At 39.5% G+C, this 15,782-nt stretch overlaps 2 protein-coding genes across 2 annotated transcripts; one reads left to right on the top strand and one right to left on the bottom strand.

Annotated features, from left to right (window-relative positions):
- Positions 1-3,937: 3,937 nt before the first annotated feature.
- LOC121808869 lies at positions 3,938-5,085 on the bottom strand. The gene is made up of 2 exons (XM_042209436.1): positions 4,754-5,085; positions 3,938-4,706 (listed from the first exon to the last, which is right to left on the bottom strand). The coding sequence occupies exons 1-2, from the start codon at positions 5,083-5,085 to the stop codon at positions 3,938-3,940; spliced, it is 1,101 nt and encodes a 366-aa protein (XP_042065370.1).
- Positions 5,086-7,959: 2,874 nt separating this feature from the next.
- LOC121806271 (4-coumarate--CoA ligase-like 9) lies at positions 7,960-13,352 on the top strand. Its single transcript, XM_042206257.1, has 7 exons — positions 7,960-8,838; positions 9,131-9,308; positions 12,210-12,399; positions 12,495-12,640; positions 12,719-12,786; positions 12,860-12,962; positions 13,062-13,352. The coding sequence occupies exons 1-7, from the start codon at positions 8,003-8,005 to the stop codon at positions 13,173-13,175; spliced, it is 1,635 nt and encodes a 544-aa protein (XP_042062191.1). The 5' UTR covers positions 7,960-8,002; the 3' UTR covers positions 13,176-13,352.
- Positions 13,353-15,782: the final 2,430 nt, after the last annotated feature.

The following is a 15,782-nucleotide window of genomic DNA, read 5'->3' as shown; positions in this document are numbered from 1 at the left end:
TGTCTTGGGTGGTTCCGGTTCCGGTTTGTCGACGTCGGGCACCCAAGACTCGCCGACGCCGGCGGGATACCAACACCCCATTTTGATGTGGATGCATACGCTCGTACCTCTACCCCGAGGTATTCGCAAGGATTATCCCAAATTAGGGAGGATTATCCGGATGAACCCAATCCGGAAGGAGGACGAGGCGGTGGAAGCTCCAGGGCATTCGACGCCGTGGAGGAAGATGAGGAGGCGGCCGAGGAGGAGGAGGATGTAGGCCGTCATCCGTACAGCCGCAAGGACACGATGGCTTTGTACAACGCCTGGATCAGCGTCTCGTACGATCCCATCGTCGGGAATCAACAATCCCGGAAGTGCTTTTGGGAAAAGGTCACTAAGGCCTACAACGAGATTAAGCCGAAGGAGTCTCGCCGCTGCACATTGAAGATGCTCTGAAGTCATTTTGACCGAGTCGACAAAGAGGTCAAAAAATTCTGCGGCATCTACAAGAATGAAGCGACTCATTACAAAAGCGGAGCCACTGGAGCCGACATTCTGAGATTGGCTTTGCGGGTCTATTTCGACGACACCGGCAAAGAATTCAAACATGTCGATGTTTGGGAGGCCGTCAAAGACGTCGAAAGGTGGGCCGGCGGTGTCCAGTCCAGCACGGGCTCGACCTCGAAATGCATAAAGCACAAAGCGGATGGCCAATACTTGTCTAGTGGGGGCGGTTCAGGCAGCGCCGCACAAGAGGTTGCCTCGCAGGAGGTTGAGGGCACGACAGACGATGCAGGGGGTCCTCCCATATGCGCCGTCGGCCGCAAGGGACCAAGGCGGCGAAGGCGGCTAGAGGGAGGAGGGGCCGAGACGAATCAAGCCAGGCGGGTTCCCAAGGGCCGCCCTCCTCCCTAATGTCCATGTACTTTACCGCCACGATGGCGGACACTTCCCAGATGACCCCCTCCTAATATCAAGCCCATCATGCCGGCATTGTGTATCTGGCGGGACAACTTGGTATTTGACTCAACTTTATTTTACCGTAATATTACCCGCAAGTGTACGGGGTTATCGTAGCAAATAGCAAACAAGAGTATATCGTATCCCACAAAGACAATTAAGTGTAAACCTAAGTACCACGAACAAACTTCAACTACTATCCAGACAATCAGGAATTTTGGTTTTGAAACTAACAACTAATGAAAACATGTAAATGCAAAGATTAAAATAGAACACTTAAACAAGAAAGCAAGGAAGCAAGTTGTGTAAGATGATGGAGAAATATACAGAATTCAAGGATCCGATGCACAACTCATAGCCTAACCCAATTAAAACCAATTTACCATTTAAAGTCTCTAGAATTGTTGAATCAATCACAAAGGTGGATTAAACCCCTTCCCGAGGTGAGAAATCTGTAGATTAGGTGTAATAAGTGAAGTCCCCTTCTAAATCTTAGACCTAACTCCCAAAGGTTTGATTAGATTAAAGATCTCACTCATAATCTCAACTCTCCCGAGTTTTATTGAATTAAGGTGTGAATTATTCTTCTTTCAAGATTAATTAATTCATCTCCCGATTACTCTAAGAAATCCTAACACTCTCAATTGGTGATCAAGCAATTGATAGGAAAAAGCACAAGAATAATTCAAACAATTACAAGAGCAAGATAAAAATGAACTTAATTGGATTAAAACTATGAATCAATGCATCTTCACCAAGAATTCCACATAAAGGGTTTAGTTACTCATGTTCATGGCGGAAATCAGACAAAAACTAAGAAAAACAAGAGAAACCATGATACGAATTACAATTGGCGGAGGAATCGAAGCTTGAATCTTCAATCTTCTTCCAAGAGTTCTTCAGAGAGAAGGAACGTGTGTTTTGCGGCTGGTAGAGAATGCTTTTTCGTTGCCCTAGCTTCTCTCTCTTATTTTTCCCTTCAGAAAAATCGCGTCTGGGCTAAAAAACGTCAGTCAGACGGACCCGGCCTGGTGGAATTATTGCACATAAAATTCACCCGGTCGGGTAGAAGTCTCTGGACTCTTTATGAACAAAATTGTCCACCCGGCCGGGTGGAATTATTGCACATAAAATTCACCCGGCCGGGTAGCTCCCGGCAGTCCGCGCAACTTTCGTAGATCGGTAGTATCTCTCTCATCCGAACTCCGATTGGGGCGTGTGAGGTACCCACGCGAAGCTCTTTCAATGATGAAGACAATGGTACTCTCAAAATAGGATTTGGACCCCATATTGATAGGTAGATTAACGTTTGAAGCAGACCCCGGTCAATCCTTGGCTCATTTTGACCCTTTTTACCTATTTTAACTTCAAACACTGGATAAACTCATCAAAGCACCTTTATAGTGAAATATGGACGTAAACTCAAGTAATATGCATTTAAACACCAATTATCATCACGTTTAACGCCCAATAAAACAGTTAAAATACGAGTTTGTCAACTCCCCCAAACTTAATCACTTGTTTGTCCTCAAACAAGAAGCAGACAACAATCAAATATAAACTCGTACACATAAGTTGGATCTCATCATTGCCTCAGTTAATAAACAATATCATGCATCAATAACTTCACACACATGTAAACCAACTGATCATTGCTTCAAGTTACTAACACGTATGCAACCTTGTCAATTTGCCCTCACAAGATAGATATGTAGTGTAATTCTCCCACTCTCAAAGTGTATAGGTAAAATACAAGCTCTCAAATCAATCAATCACGCATAGTTTACCATAGGCTTGCTCGAAATCTAACCTCTCCTCTACTATTTTGTGACTATAAATCAAGGATCTGAAAGGTCTTATTTGTAGGTTGTAATGTAGGCTTTTTGGTTAGGTGAGACAAATTTGGCCAAAGTGACTTATAATCCCTTTCGAAACTATAATAACTTCGTTCTTAAAACAACTCAACTCCTCAGTAGTCTTTATAGACTCTTGTCATCTACCAATTCTCCCCCAAACTTGGTTTCTTACGCATTTCTAGACTTCGTCTAGCTTATACCCCCTCTAGGCTTCGCCTAGCTTATACCACCAAATTATTCTTTTTTTTTTACAACTCTTTTTTTTCACAACTAAAAGCATACATCCACTTTTCCAAAGATATTCAAGCCAATACTTCATCTTTAAACTCTTCTTATCATCCAAAAGTGTTCTTTTCTCCCAAACTTATTTTCAAGCATATATACAACCCCAAGTTATCAAATAATAGGCTATTAGGCTCAAATATGGCTAACAAAGGATTATGATTTTTATTTTAGGGTGAAAGTAAAGATAAGGCTAGAACGGATGGCCTAACGTCACTTCCTAAATCTATACTCACTATGTAGACTCAAGGAAGATCGCGAGCAAGTTCTAGAAACATATAACACAATGACGATAATCACACATTTAGAAATATATAGGCTCAAGTCTCACAGGGTTATGGCAAAGGACAACGCAACGAGCAATTCACTTTAGGCAAATCACAATAAGGACATACAAGCATGCTTGGTCATATCAACAAGTTTTCACAAACATTTTAGCACATAGCATCATTAGCAACTCATCCAACAAACATGCTTGAATTCAATTCAAATTGCTCCGACCCCATTCAATTTCATCCAAGGGAGTTTATTAATCCTAAACTAAAATACTAAGCAAAATTTTTAAAACTACCCAAAAATAACATGAAAACAATAAACATGCTCATAGGTTCACCATCCACCATATCACCCCCCAAACTTATTCAAAGCTACGCAAAGAAATAAGTTTGAAACGTTGGTGGAGAGGTGATGCCTACTGAGCAAACACACTAAAAGAAATACATAAAACAATAAAAGATACCTTCCATGGGTTGCCTCCCATGCAGCGCACCTATTTATCGTTGTGTGCCCGACGTCTTCAAATATCAACCGAGATCCCCTTTCATCCCAGAGTTGCCTCCAGGTGATCGCTTGGCTCCTCATCCATGAGGAAATAGATCGTTCCACGTCTTGGTGAGCCACCACTTTTCAGGCTCTCTCGGGATAGGCTCCTTCAGTGTTGGAGCAGTTATCTTTCTTCCCTTGACATCAGTTGGTATTTTACCCCCCATCCTAGGGGGTTCAGTAGTGATCACCGCGTGCACCGGTGAAGGGCGACTATGGTCTGCATCGATCCATGTTATTGGCTCCGAGTCAGTGGAAGCCATCATCTCCATGTGAAGCTCATAAAAGTCCTTCTGCTTCACTTTTCTGACTGCACTCGATCCTCCTTCTTCAGTAGTCACTTGGTGCTTCAGACGCACCACCTTGCACTCCTCAGTTCTTCCATCCATGCTTCTCGGTTTGTGGGAAAACGTTTGACTTTCTTCTCCCATGAAGATTGTCAACTCTCCCTTTTTCACGTTTATATTTGCCTCAGCAGTGGCAAGGAAGGGAAGTCCTAGCAGTAGGGGGACTCCCTTGTCTTCTTCCATGTCCAAGACCATAAAGTCGATGGGAAAAATAAATTCCCCGACCTTAATCAGTAGGTCTTCCACAATGCCCTTTGGATACACGACAGATCTGTCTGCCATCTGTAGTGTGGCTGAGGTGGGCTTCAAAGTACCAATGTTCATTTGCTTGAACACCGATAGTGGCATTAGATTAATGCTCGCGCCTAGATCGCAGAGAGCATTCTCCACCTTATAGCCCCCAATGAGGCAGTCGACAGTGAAACTTCCAGGATCCTTCAGCTTGGCCGGCAGTTTCCTTTGCAGCAGAGCACTGCAATTTTCAGTTAGATTAATAGTGTCTACCTGCCCCAACTGGTCTTCTGGGCTATCACCTCCTTCAGAAACTTCCCATACTTCGGCATCTGCTGTAGTGCCTCAATCAGTGGGATGTTCACGTGCTCCTTCCTGAATATATCTAGGAATCGAGCAAACTGCTCATCCTTCTTTGTCTTCTGCTTCAGTGCTTCAGGTAAGGGCACCTTCACTCCAGAAGTGCCTCCAATGTCTCTTTGTTCAGTTATCTTGCCCTTCAGTTTCTCTGCCACGGCAGCCTTAGGCTCAAGAATAGCGTCCTTCGTGGTCTCAGACAGAGATGGGCCTTCATACGTCTTGCCATTCCTCAGATGGATGGCCATACATCATTTCGAATTCTCATTTGGCTGGCCTGGGAACTGCCCAGGCTTGTGGTTCATACTCACAGCCTGAGCAATCTGGCTCAGTTGTGTGTCTACGAACTTCAGATGGGTGACTATACTTTGCACATCTTTCTCAACTTTCTCCATTCTTTGATTGTTCTGCTCCATGAGCTTGTTGGACTGTAGCATGAAAGACTTGAGTATGTCTTCCGTGGTCATCTTCTTCGGATCATTAACCACTCCATCAGTAACTGTGAACCCTGGGGGTGGTTGCAGAGCATTATTGGGGTTCTCATAAGGGAGATTGGGATGCTCCGTGTTCCCGTACTGATTATATCCTCCACCATGAAAGTTGGGGCGTGGATTATTGTAATACCTGTTGTTGCTCCCTTGATTCACATAGTTCACGTCCTCCATACTTCCTTGGGGCTCTTGAGAAGGTTTCCCCATTATCATGCAATCAAATTTCATGGTCAACGCATCCAACTTATCGGATAGGGCACTCATAGGATTATGATCTGTAGTAGAAGCCACTCTATGCACCTTACTCCTTTCGTTGCTCCATCCTTCGTCATTAGATGCGAGCTCCTCAATCACTTCCATGGCTTTATTCACTCCTTTCTTGAGTGACCGGATAGGTGAAAGATCCCTCTGATATGAAGATGCCCTTGCGCGTGTAGGCGAAGAAGCTTGAATTTTCTGCGTGAGCCTCCTATATGCATTCCTCTTCCGGTTCGATGCTTCGATCTCAGAGTCGAAAGGTTCTAGAGGCAAGCCTTTAGAACGCGTGTGCATACACCTGAACAAGAAACAAAAATGTGAGAAATAAAAAAAAATTAAAAGAAAAATAAAGCAATAAAATCTGAAGTAGTAATCTTGATTATTATCACGATATCAAGTTATGTAACACAAAAATTGTCCCCGGCAACGGCGCCAAAAACTTGACTCAACTTTATTTTACCCTAATATTACCCGCAAGTGTACGGGGTTATCGTAGCAAATAGCAAGCAAGAGTATATCGTATCCCACAGAGACAATTAAGTATAAACCTAAGTACCACGAACAAACTTCAACTACTATCCAGACAATCAGAAATTTTGGTTTTGAAACTAACAACTAATGAAAACATGTAAATGCAAAGATTAAAATAGAACACTTAAACAAGAAAGCAAGGAAGCAAGTTGTGTAAGATGATGGAGAAATATACAGAATTCAAGGATCCGATGCACAACTCATAGCCTAACCCAATTAAAACCAATTTACCATTTAAAGTCTCTAGAATTGTTGAATCAATCACAAAGGTGGATTAAACCCCCTCCCGATGTGAGAAATCTGTAGATTAGGTGTAATAAGTGAAGTCCCCTTCTAAATCTTAGACCTAACTCCCAAAGGTTTGATTAGATTAAAGATCTCACTCATAATCTCAACTCTCCCGAGTTTTATTGAATTAAGGTGTGAATTATTCTTCTTTCAAGATTAATTAATTCATCTCCCGATTACTCTAAGAAATCCTAACACTCTCAATTGGTGATCAAGCAATTGATAGGAAAAAGCACAAGAATAATTCAAACAATTACAAGAGCAAGATAAAAACGAACTTAATTGGATTAAAACTATGAATCAATGCATCTTCACCAAGAATTCCACATAAAGGGTTTAGTTACTCATGTTCATGGCGGAAATCAGACAAAAACTAAGAAAAACAAGAGAAACCATGATACGAATTACAATTGGCGGAGGAATCGAAGCTTGAATCTTCAATCTTCTTCCAAGAGTTCTTCAGAGAGAAGGAACATGTGTTTTGCGGCTGGTAGAGAATGTTTTTTCGTTGCCCTAGCTTCTCTCTCTTATTTTTCCCTTCAGAAAAATCGCGTCTGGGCTAAAAAACGTCAGTCAGACGGACCCGGCCGGGTGGAATTATTGCACATAAAATTCACCCGGTCGGGTAGAAGTCTCTGGACTCTTTATGAACAAAATTTTCCACCCAGCCGGGTGGAATTATTGCACATAAAATTCACCCGGCCGGGTAGCTCCCGGCAGTCCGCGCAACTTTCGTAGATCGGCCGTATCTCTCTCATCCGAACTCCGATTGGGGCGTGTGAGGTATCCACGCGAAGCTCTTTCGATGATGAAGACAATGGTACTCTCAAAATAGGATTTGGACCCCATATTGATAGGCAGATTAACGTTTGAAGCAGACCTCAGTCAATGCTTGGCTCATTTTGATCCTTTTTTTTTTACCTATTTTAACTTCAAACACTGGATAAACTCATCAAAGCACCTTTATAGTGGAATATGGACGTAAACTCAAGTAATATGCATTTAAACACCAATTATCATCACGTTTAACGCCCAATAAAACAGTTAAAATACGAGTTTGTCAGTATTCCGCCTCCATTCGGTGCACCGCCACCGCCTTCGGGGAATGATTCGCCGGTGGAGTAGTTTTTATAATCTCTATAAATTTGTATTTTAAATTATGTCTTTTTTTTATTTATTTTGCCACGAATTTAATTGTGTATTTTTTTAGGATTTTAAGTTGTAATTTTATTTTATTTAATGAAGTGTGTTTTTATAAATTGAATTTGTTGGAAATAAAAATAAAAAATGAAATTGAATGAATAGTTAAAGGATGAGATGATTAAAAGACGGAAAAGAGATGGAGAGTTGCAGGTGCGGTCTTTTAGTTAAGAGAGAGAGAAAAATATAATGGGGTCATGTATAGTTAAGATGACGGTTAAGAGATGAATAATAGACGTTACGGATGACCCAAATATTTCAAAAGGAAAAATGATCGGTGGGACCGAGGGAGTAAAAGAGTGATGGATGAAAAGGGAACACTCATTTAATAGCTGATGGATATATCTGACATGAATAAATACTGAGTTAGCCGATCCCACCCCGATTGTGACTATCCATGGCTGAAAAAACAACCTCCATCAACCCCCAAAATGGCTTCTGCCCTCAAACCAAAACATACCAGAGTCTCCGCCCAGCCGTCCCTCTCCCTCCGCCCTCTCAGCCCCTCTCCATCTTCCAATACGCCCTCTCCCTCCTCCACTCCTCCGCCCTCTCCACCACCCCCTTCCTCATCGACGCCCCCACCGCCCGCCACCTCACCTACTCCTCCTTCCTCCGCCACGTGTCCTCCCTCTCCGCCTCCCTCAAACCCCTCCTCTCCCAAAACGACGTCGCCTTCATCCTCTCCCCTCCCTCCCTCCACCTCCCCGCCCTCTACTTCTCCCTCCTCTCCCTCGGCGCCGTTGTCTCCCCCTCCAACCCCCTCTCCTCCCCCTCCGACCTTGCCCACCAGATCGCCCTCTCCCGCCCCGCCCTCGTCTTCGCCACCGCCGAGGCCGCCGACAAAATCCCCCAAATTGACGTTCCCATTATCATCCTCGACTCGCCCTTGTTCCTCTCCATGCTCGAGTGCGACGCGAAAGAGGAACCGAGCTTGGAGTTAGTGGATCAGTCCGCTGCGGCTGCGATCCTCTACTCCTCGGGGACGACGGGAAGGGTGAAGGGGGTCGTGCTGACGCACCGGAACCTGATCGCGCTGATGGCCGGGATGTATCACAACAAGCTGGGTGAAGATGAGGTGGAAAATGCGGCTCCTCACCCGGTGTCGATTCTGACGGTGCCGATGTTTCATGTTTTCGGGTTTTTCATGGTGATCAGGGCGGCGGCGCTGGGGGAGACCGTCGTGCTCATGGAGAGATTCCATTTTATCAAAATGCTGGAGGCGGTGGAAAGGTACCATAAAATATTTATGAGTTCCATTTTAAAATTAATCGGTGATAAAAAGAATGGTCTATAAATACACTTCACTTTTTATTTATTTATTTATTTATTTATTTATTTATTTATTTTGCTCCTATTTTATTATAAAATTAATAAAACTAATATGTACCAGTGAGATTATATAATCCACTAACTTATTTAACCTATTTTTTTAAAATTTTTTAAAATTCGTATTAAGCCGAATGTTAATCATATTATGGGACTAAGCTGAGGGAGTATTTTTTTATTTTCACTTGTCGAGCAGGTATAAGGTTACTTATATGCCGGTGACGCCGCCGCTGGTGGTGGCGATGGCCAAGTCGGATTTGGTGGATAGGTACGACTTGAGCTCCCTGCAGGCTTTGGGCTGCGGTGGAGCGCCGCTCGGGAAGGAAGTTTCCGAGCGCTTTCGGGAGAAATTTCCCCACGTCGAGATTTTACAGGTACACAGTATGTAATTGTTTAATGTTTATAATTAAAATTTGTGAAATCCACTCAAAAATGGCAAGGGAGTGATGACTGGAGTTTATTTTTTTCTATTATGATCAATTAATTCATTTATTACAAATAGAGAGGTGGTCGGTGGACCATCCAACTGCTAACATCACCTCAAATATAAATGCTACTACCCGATAATAACACGTACCAATATTGACATTAGTATTAATCATGCAATATACATTCACACTACTCTATTCTATTATCCTAGATTATGGTAAATTTGAAGAATGCATATGCTAAATTTTACTCCTATCTAGCGACTACTCTGTTCATTTTAAAAAGATAAACTAGTTTTATCATTATATGTCGTTCCTTAAAATTAGACAAATTTTAAATAGAGAAAAATTTTCAATAAATAATAGTCATACACATCATTTATAATGTGGACGTCACAATCCGCTAACACTCATTTCACTATCTTTTTCCCCTCTCTCCTACTTTTTCTCATGTTTCCATTTTGTCATTTTCATCCATTGGTGATAATTTTCTCATTTGCTTACTTTTGTAACGGATCTCACATTCTCCTAAATATGTCACACACATTTTATTACTAATAAAAAACGACTCATATTCACTAACTTTTTTTCATCTAGTACTTTCTATTACTCCCTCCGTCCTACTACATGTAACTGATTTTTCAATTTTTTGTTGTCCTACTACAAATGATCAATACATTTTTAGCAAAAAACAATACTATTACATTTTTTTCTCTTGTTTCTCTATTTCATTATCTATTTATTTCTATTTTATCACCTTTTCAATTTTATCTCCTCTCCATTTAATTTATAAATACAATTTTCTTAAATCTTGTGTCAAAAGAAATCTATCACGCATGTAAAGGAGTACTTTTTTTTTAAAACCCAAGCTAGTCAATGTGAGTCTCTTACTGCAAAGGATTACCTTAATTTAGTTTCCACTCGAATTACTTAGTATACACTGCCGTCGCTCTCATGAAAGTTAGCTAGATGCATCGATAGATTTAAAATTGAACATAGATCTGAACTTCAAGAAAATGTTAGGTACAACTACAAGCCCACACGGTTTATTTATTGTTTAATTATTTAAATGCTAACTATATGGAGTTGTTTTGTTGTCATTTTGTGTATTTAATCGACTCTTAATGCCTTTTAGCACGTGAAAGCCTTTGCTAGAATGCCTTTTAGATTTTGGCTTTTAGAGTAGATGAATGGGGACACTTGGTAATGTGTTAATCAAAGTTTTGGATAGTAGAGAATATACACATTCTCTAACTAGCACCGATTGGTCAAATGTTAGAAAGTAAGATGGTTAAGATATAAAATATTTCAAGATGTGTTAGTTGAAATCACTTTAGTCCCTATCATTATGTATGACACATTTATTTTGAACACGTATAGTTTAGGATAGTTGAAAAATGGAGTAAATTGTGATTATTAACAGTTATGTGAATAGTGAATTAATGTATCTTTATATAAACTGTGTCATGCTGCTATATATAGGAGAATCTAAAATAATGAAGGACTATGTGTGAAATGAATAATTGAAAGGTGTGAACATGTTGACTGAAATAAAAATGTGACAATATATACCTCATGCGAGGACAACCGTAGGTGAGAAATGTGTGGAGAGTCTGGACCACACCCAATTATAGGATTTATTCATTTCAATTATGTTGGTTTGGGGTACTATAAAATTGGAATTGAGTTGGAATAACTAGTACTGTAATTTTATGGGATTGGGGTACTATAATATTTGAATTGAATTGAATTGAATTGAATTGAATTGAATTTGAAGGAATTATACCAATTTCATTTCAAATTCTTTATATGCTAGTAAAATTTAGTAGAATATTAATTATGAAATTTTATTATACTTGTAAATTCCTTGTTTGATATGTCAAAAAATTACCAAAATTTGATATCCGACTTTTAATTGAATATATACTATTTTTCAAAATTTACTTGTGTACATTATGTATCCTACATTAGTTTTTAATATATTTTGAATTGTCCGTATGAGTGCATATAAAATTGGACATTTTCCAACCCCACATAATACACATGCACTGCACACAATGAACACCGCGCACACAATACACACACTGAACACAACCGTGCATTGCACACGCACACTACACACACATTACACATTGCATAAACACACAATACGTATAGTACACATACACAACACATGCACATATGCAATGTGCATTGTGTGTGTAATGTGCGTATTATTTGTGGTATGTGCATATTATGTGTGTATGCATTGTATGCTTAGGAGATGTCTAATTGTCTAATTTATACGTATTTGGAACTCCAAATCCATACTTTAGCTATACAATTCAAATCATAGAACATGAGAATAGCTGGAATCAGAATTCAATTTCAAATATTTTTGCAGTACTAAACATTAATTTAAAATTAAAGGCTTCGATTCCTAATCCACACTATCAATTCAACATTACTAAAAGGACTAAGTGGCAAATACAGGCTGCTACCTAATTTCGTTGAATACCTTGGATCAGTTTGTTTATGCCTATATTGAACATGTTGATTTTTAGAGTAATATTTGAACCATTTAATAATACTCGGTGAAACTCATTAGGCATTTAGATGATTGATACTGGAATATTGGTGAAGCTAATACTTGTAGCTTAGTGTGTAATTGTTAGTATTCCTTGAATTTGTATTGTTTGCCGCTAGCCAAATGGAGGTCTTGACGTAGCCAATATAACGTTGCTGAACCACGTAAATCTGTGTCTCTTTACGTTTCTGTTTCTGTTGGTCTCGATTACATATTATTCTTTACCGTCACAACAGTAATACTTGTTAGTTCATAATGATATTTATGAATTGATTGCACAGGGCTATGGCTTGACTGAGAGCACGGGAGGGGCGACACGAACAATGGGGCCGGACGAGGCAAAGAGACATGGATCGGCAGGGCGACTGTCGGAGAACATGGAAGCTAAGATTGTCGATCCCGAGACTGGAGAGGCCTTACCTCCGACACAACGTGGAGAGCTATGGCTACGAGGACCGTCCATTATGAAAGGTTGTACACCATATTTGGTCATGCATCATATGCATCCTTAAGTAATGAAATAGTACTAATAATTAAGCTGTTAAATTGGATGTTGATAATGGCAGGTTATGCAGGGGATGATGCAGCAACAGCTGCAGCCTTAGATTCACAAGGGTGGCTAAGGACCGGGGACCTCTGCTACTTCGACCAAGATGGTTTTCTTTTCATCGTTGATCGGCTCAAGGAATTGATCAAATACAAGGCGTATCAGGTGATCATCTTGGCCTTTCTCATGGATCAAGAACACGGATTTCGGTTGATATCTCATTTCTTGTCTTACATTTTCCAGGTTCCTCCCGCCGAGTTGGAACATCTGCTTCAATCGATTCCTGAAATAGCCGATGCAGCTGTGGTTCCGTAAGCATTCTCACCTTGCTTCTATGTAGTTTATGAAATGTGAAATTTAGTTTCGTTGGCATTGCGTACACAGGTATCCCGATGAAGAAGCGGGCGAGATTCCGATGGCCTACGTGGTGAGAAAAGCGGGCAGCAATATGAGTGCAGCTGAAATTATGGATTATATAGAGAAGCAGGTACTCGTAAAAGTACAAGAAGCTTCGTTTTATTGTTTAAATACTACTCGCTATGTCCATCATTTAAAGAGTTATTTTGTCGTTATTTGTGGATTGCAGGTGGCTCCTTACAAGAAAATACGACGTCTTGCATTTATAGACTCCATCCCGAAATCTCCGGCCGGGAAGATTCTCCGGAGAGACCTTCAGAGACATGCTTTATCAAAGTTGTGATTACTTGCCTCTATTTCTAGTAGTATCATTTTCTTGATAGATTGTTATTTATGGCTGCAATTGCATCAAATATATTTTGATCTACTTAGATAATTTATTATTGCTTAAAAACATGAAAAATTACTGCTGTATTAGTTTTTATCATGAAATTTGAAGTTTGACAAATATTACCATCAATTTTCCATACATTAAAAATTGTTAGTAGTAGTGTTTTCATGCAATTTTAAGTTGAAAAAAGTAATCAATTAATTTTGATTGGGGTTTCAATTTCCCACCAAATGGACTAGGGGTGGAAAAATTAGAGAACGTGGCTTATTTGAATTGTGAGTAACGATGTCGTACGAATGCTAGAGTTTTTTATTTTTTCCTTTTTTTTCTTTGTTCATTTGCGTGTGTAAGCAGAAGTTATTTCACAACCTATTCTCCAGCTTGCTTTGTTCTTTTGCGTGGAAATGTGGCATACAAGCCAATCTTAAATACACCTGCGATGACCATAACCATGCAAGCTGGAAAAAACTCGATCACATGAAAGGAGTTTCCTTTCAAAACTCAACACAAATGGCAATCAAAGATCACATGCGATGGTTCATGAGTCTAGTACTCGTTCCGTCCTATAAAAATAGTGACTTTTGGTTTGGTACGAGTTTCAATGTAGAATTAGTAAAGTAGGAAAGAAATTTAAAAAAATGATTGAAGTATTATTATCGGAGAATATGACCCATCTAACAAGAAAAAAATTACCTAAAATTGAAGTTTAGTATTTCTATGGGATAGACCAAATTGGAAAATCTCTATTTTATGAGATGAGTAATAAGTTAACAAGTTAAGTATATATATTAAGTAAATTAAATATGTATAACATCAACCTCGTTAATAACGTGTGTGTTAAGCAAATTAAATACATATAACATCTACATCTTTTATAATTAATACACAAAATTTAATTGACTATTTTTTTTTTTGGTACTTACCAAGGTATCTACTGGCAGGTGATTAATTCCCGCACTAATTTGTAGGCACTTCAATGGGCGAGACAACTGGTCTGAGAATTTAAAGCTGCTCACACAAAAAGTAATACACTCCCTCTCTCATACTTTATTCTATCTCTAACTTTATTCTTTCTTCATCTTTAACTTTATTTTTTTTCTTACTTTATTCTCTCCACTCTATATACTCTCTTCTTCCCTAAAAAGTACTCCATCCGTTCTTGAAAATTTGTCACATTTCATTTTTTGCACTCATTTTAGAAAAATGATACTTCATACATCCTATAAAAATATGTGCACTTTCCATTTTCATCCGTTCCCACAAAAATATGTGCATTCCATTTTTGGAAAGTTATATCAATTTAATAATGTAGGTCCGACTATCCACTAACACTTCTTTAACTACCATTCTCATTATCTCTTTTACTTTACCATACCATTCTCCTCTTCTTTCTTACTTTACCAATTTTGTCTTAATTCTCGTGTCATATCCATTGCTCATATTTTTATGGGACGAAGGGAGTAATAAATAGTTAAAGTGGAGAGAATATAAAGTAAGAGAGAGAATAATGTAGAGAAGAAGACTCCCATCTACGTTATTCTCTCTCTTACTGTATCCTCTCTCCACATTAACTATTTATTATCATTTTTCTAAAACGGGTGCAGAAAATGAAATGTGATAAATTTTCAAGGACGGAGAGAGTATAAACTATTTTGTTTTTAGTCTGTCTATAAAAAGTATGAACTTTCTAATTTTAGAAATCCAACTCCGCTATTAATAATGTGAATCCACTCTAATACTTTTCTCTCTTATTTTTTCATACTTTATCAATTATGTATTAAAATATATAGTTAACAAAATATTCACATTTGAGGGTCAGAGAGAATATTAAATAGTACTCCCTCTATTCCATTATAAATGAAACGTTTTCCTCTTTAGATTGTCCCATTAAAAATGAAACGTTTCCTAAAATAGAAGCATCTCTATCTCTACTTTTTTATCTCTCTTACTTTACTCTCTCTTCATTAATTTACAAAACAACACTATATAAAAACTCGTACTGATTTCCAAATGTTGCATACTCCCTCCATCCCAAGATATTAGACTCGTATACCACTTTGGGGTGTCCCAACATACTTGAATCATTTCTATTTATGGTAAAAATCTACTTTATTACCAACCTCACTTACACCACTAAATAACACCTTCTAAATTCTTGTGCCAAAAGAAATGAGTCTAATATCTTGGGATGTAGGGAGTATTTAATAGGACGGAGGGAGTATCTAGTTTTTAATCTCCGTCCCCAAAAAATGCTTGCAATAACATGGAAAGGAGGGAGTACCGGAGTAGGACTATAAGGGCATTGGCAATGGTGGCCGATCACCACAGCCGATCGATCGGCCACCACATCGCCGCTGATCGGCCTCCATTGCGGAGGTAGGGCCGATCGGCCTTCTCCAACGCCTCCACCCTTCCTCCGATCAATGGGCTCAGCCGATGCCCCCATCGGCTCTGCATCGGCCCTCGATAGGCCTCCATTGCGGAGGCTCGGACCGATGGTGGAGCCGATTTTCATTTTTTTAAATTTTTTTTTAATTTTCTTCTCCTATATAAATACCT

Source organism: Salvia splendens, chromosome 6 (assembly GCF_004379255.2).
Source record: "Salvia splendens isolate huo1 chromosome 6, SspV2, whole genome shotgun sequence".
In the NCBI taxonomy this organism is placed as follows: Eukaryota; Viridiplantae; Streptophyta; class Magnoliopsida; order Lamiales; family Lamiaceae; genus Salvia; species Salvia splendens.
This window is presented reverse-complemented; position numbering and strand designations above follow the sequence as displayed.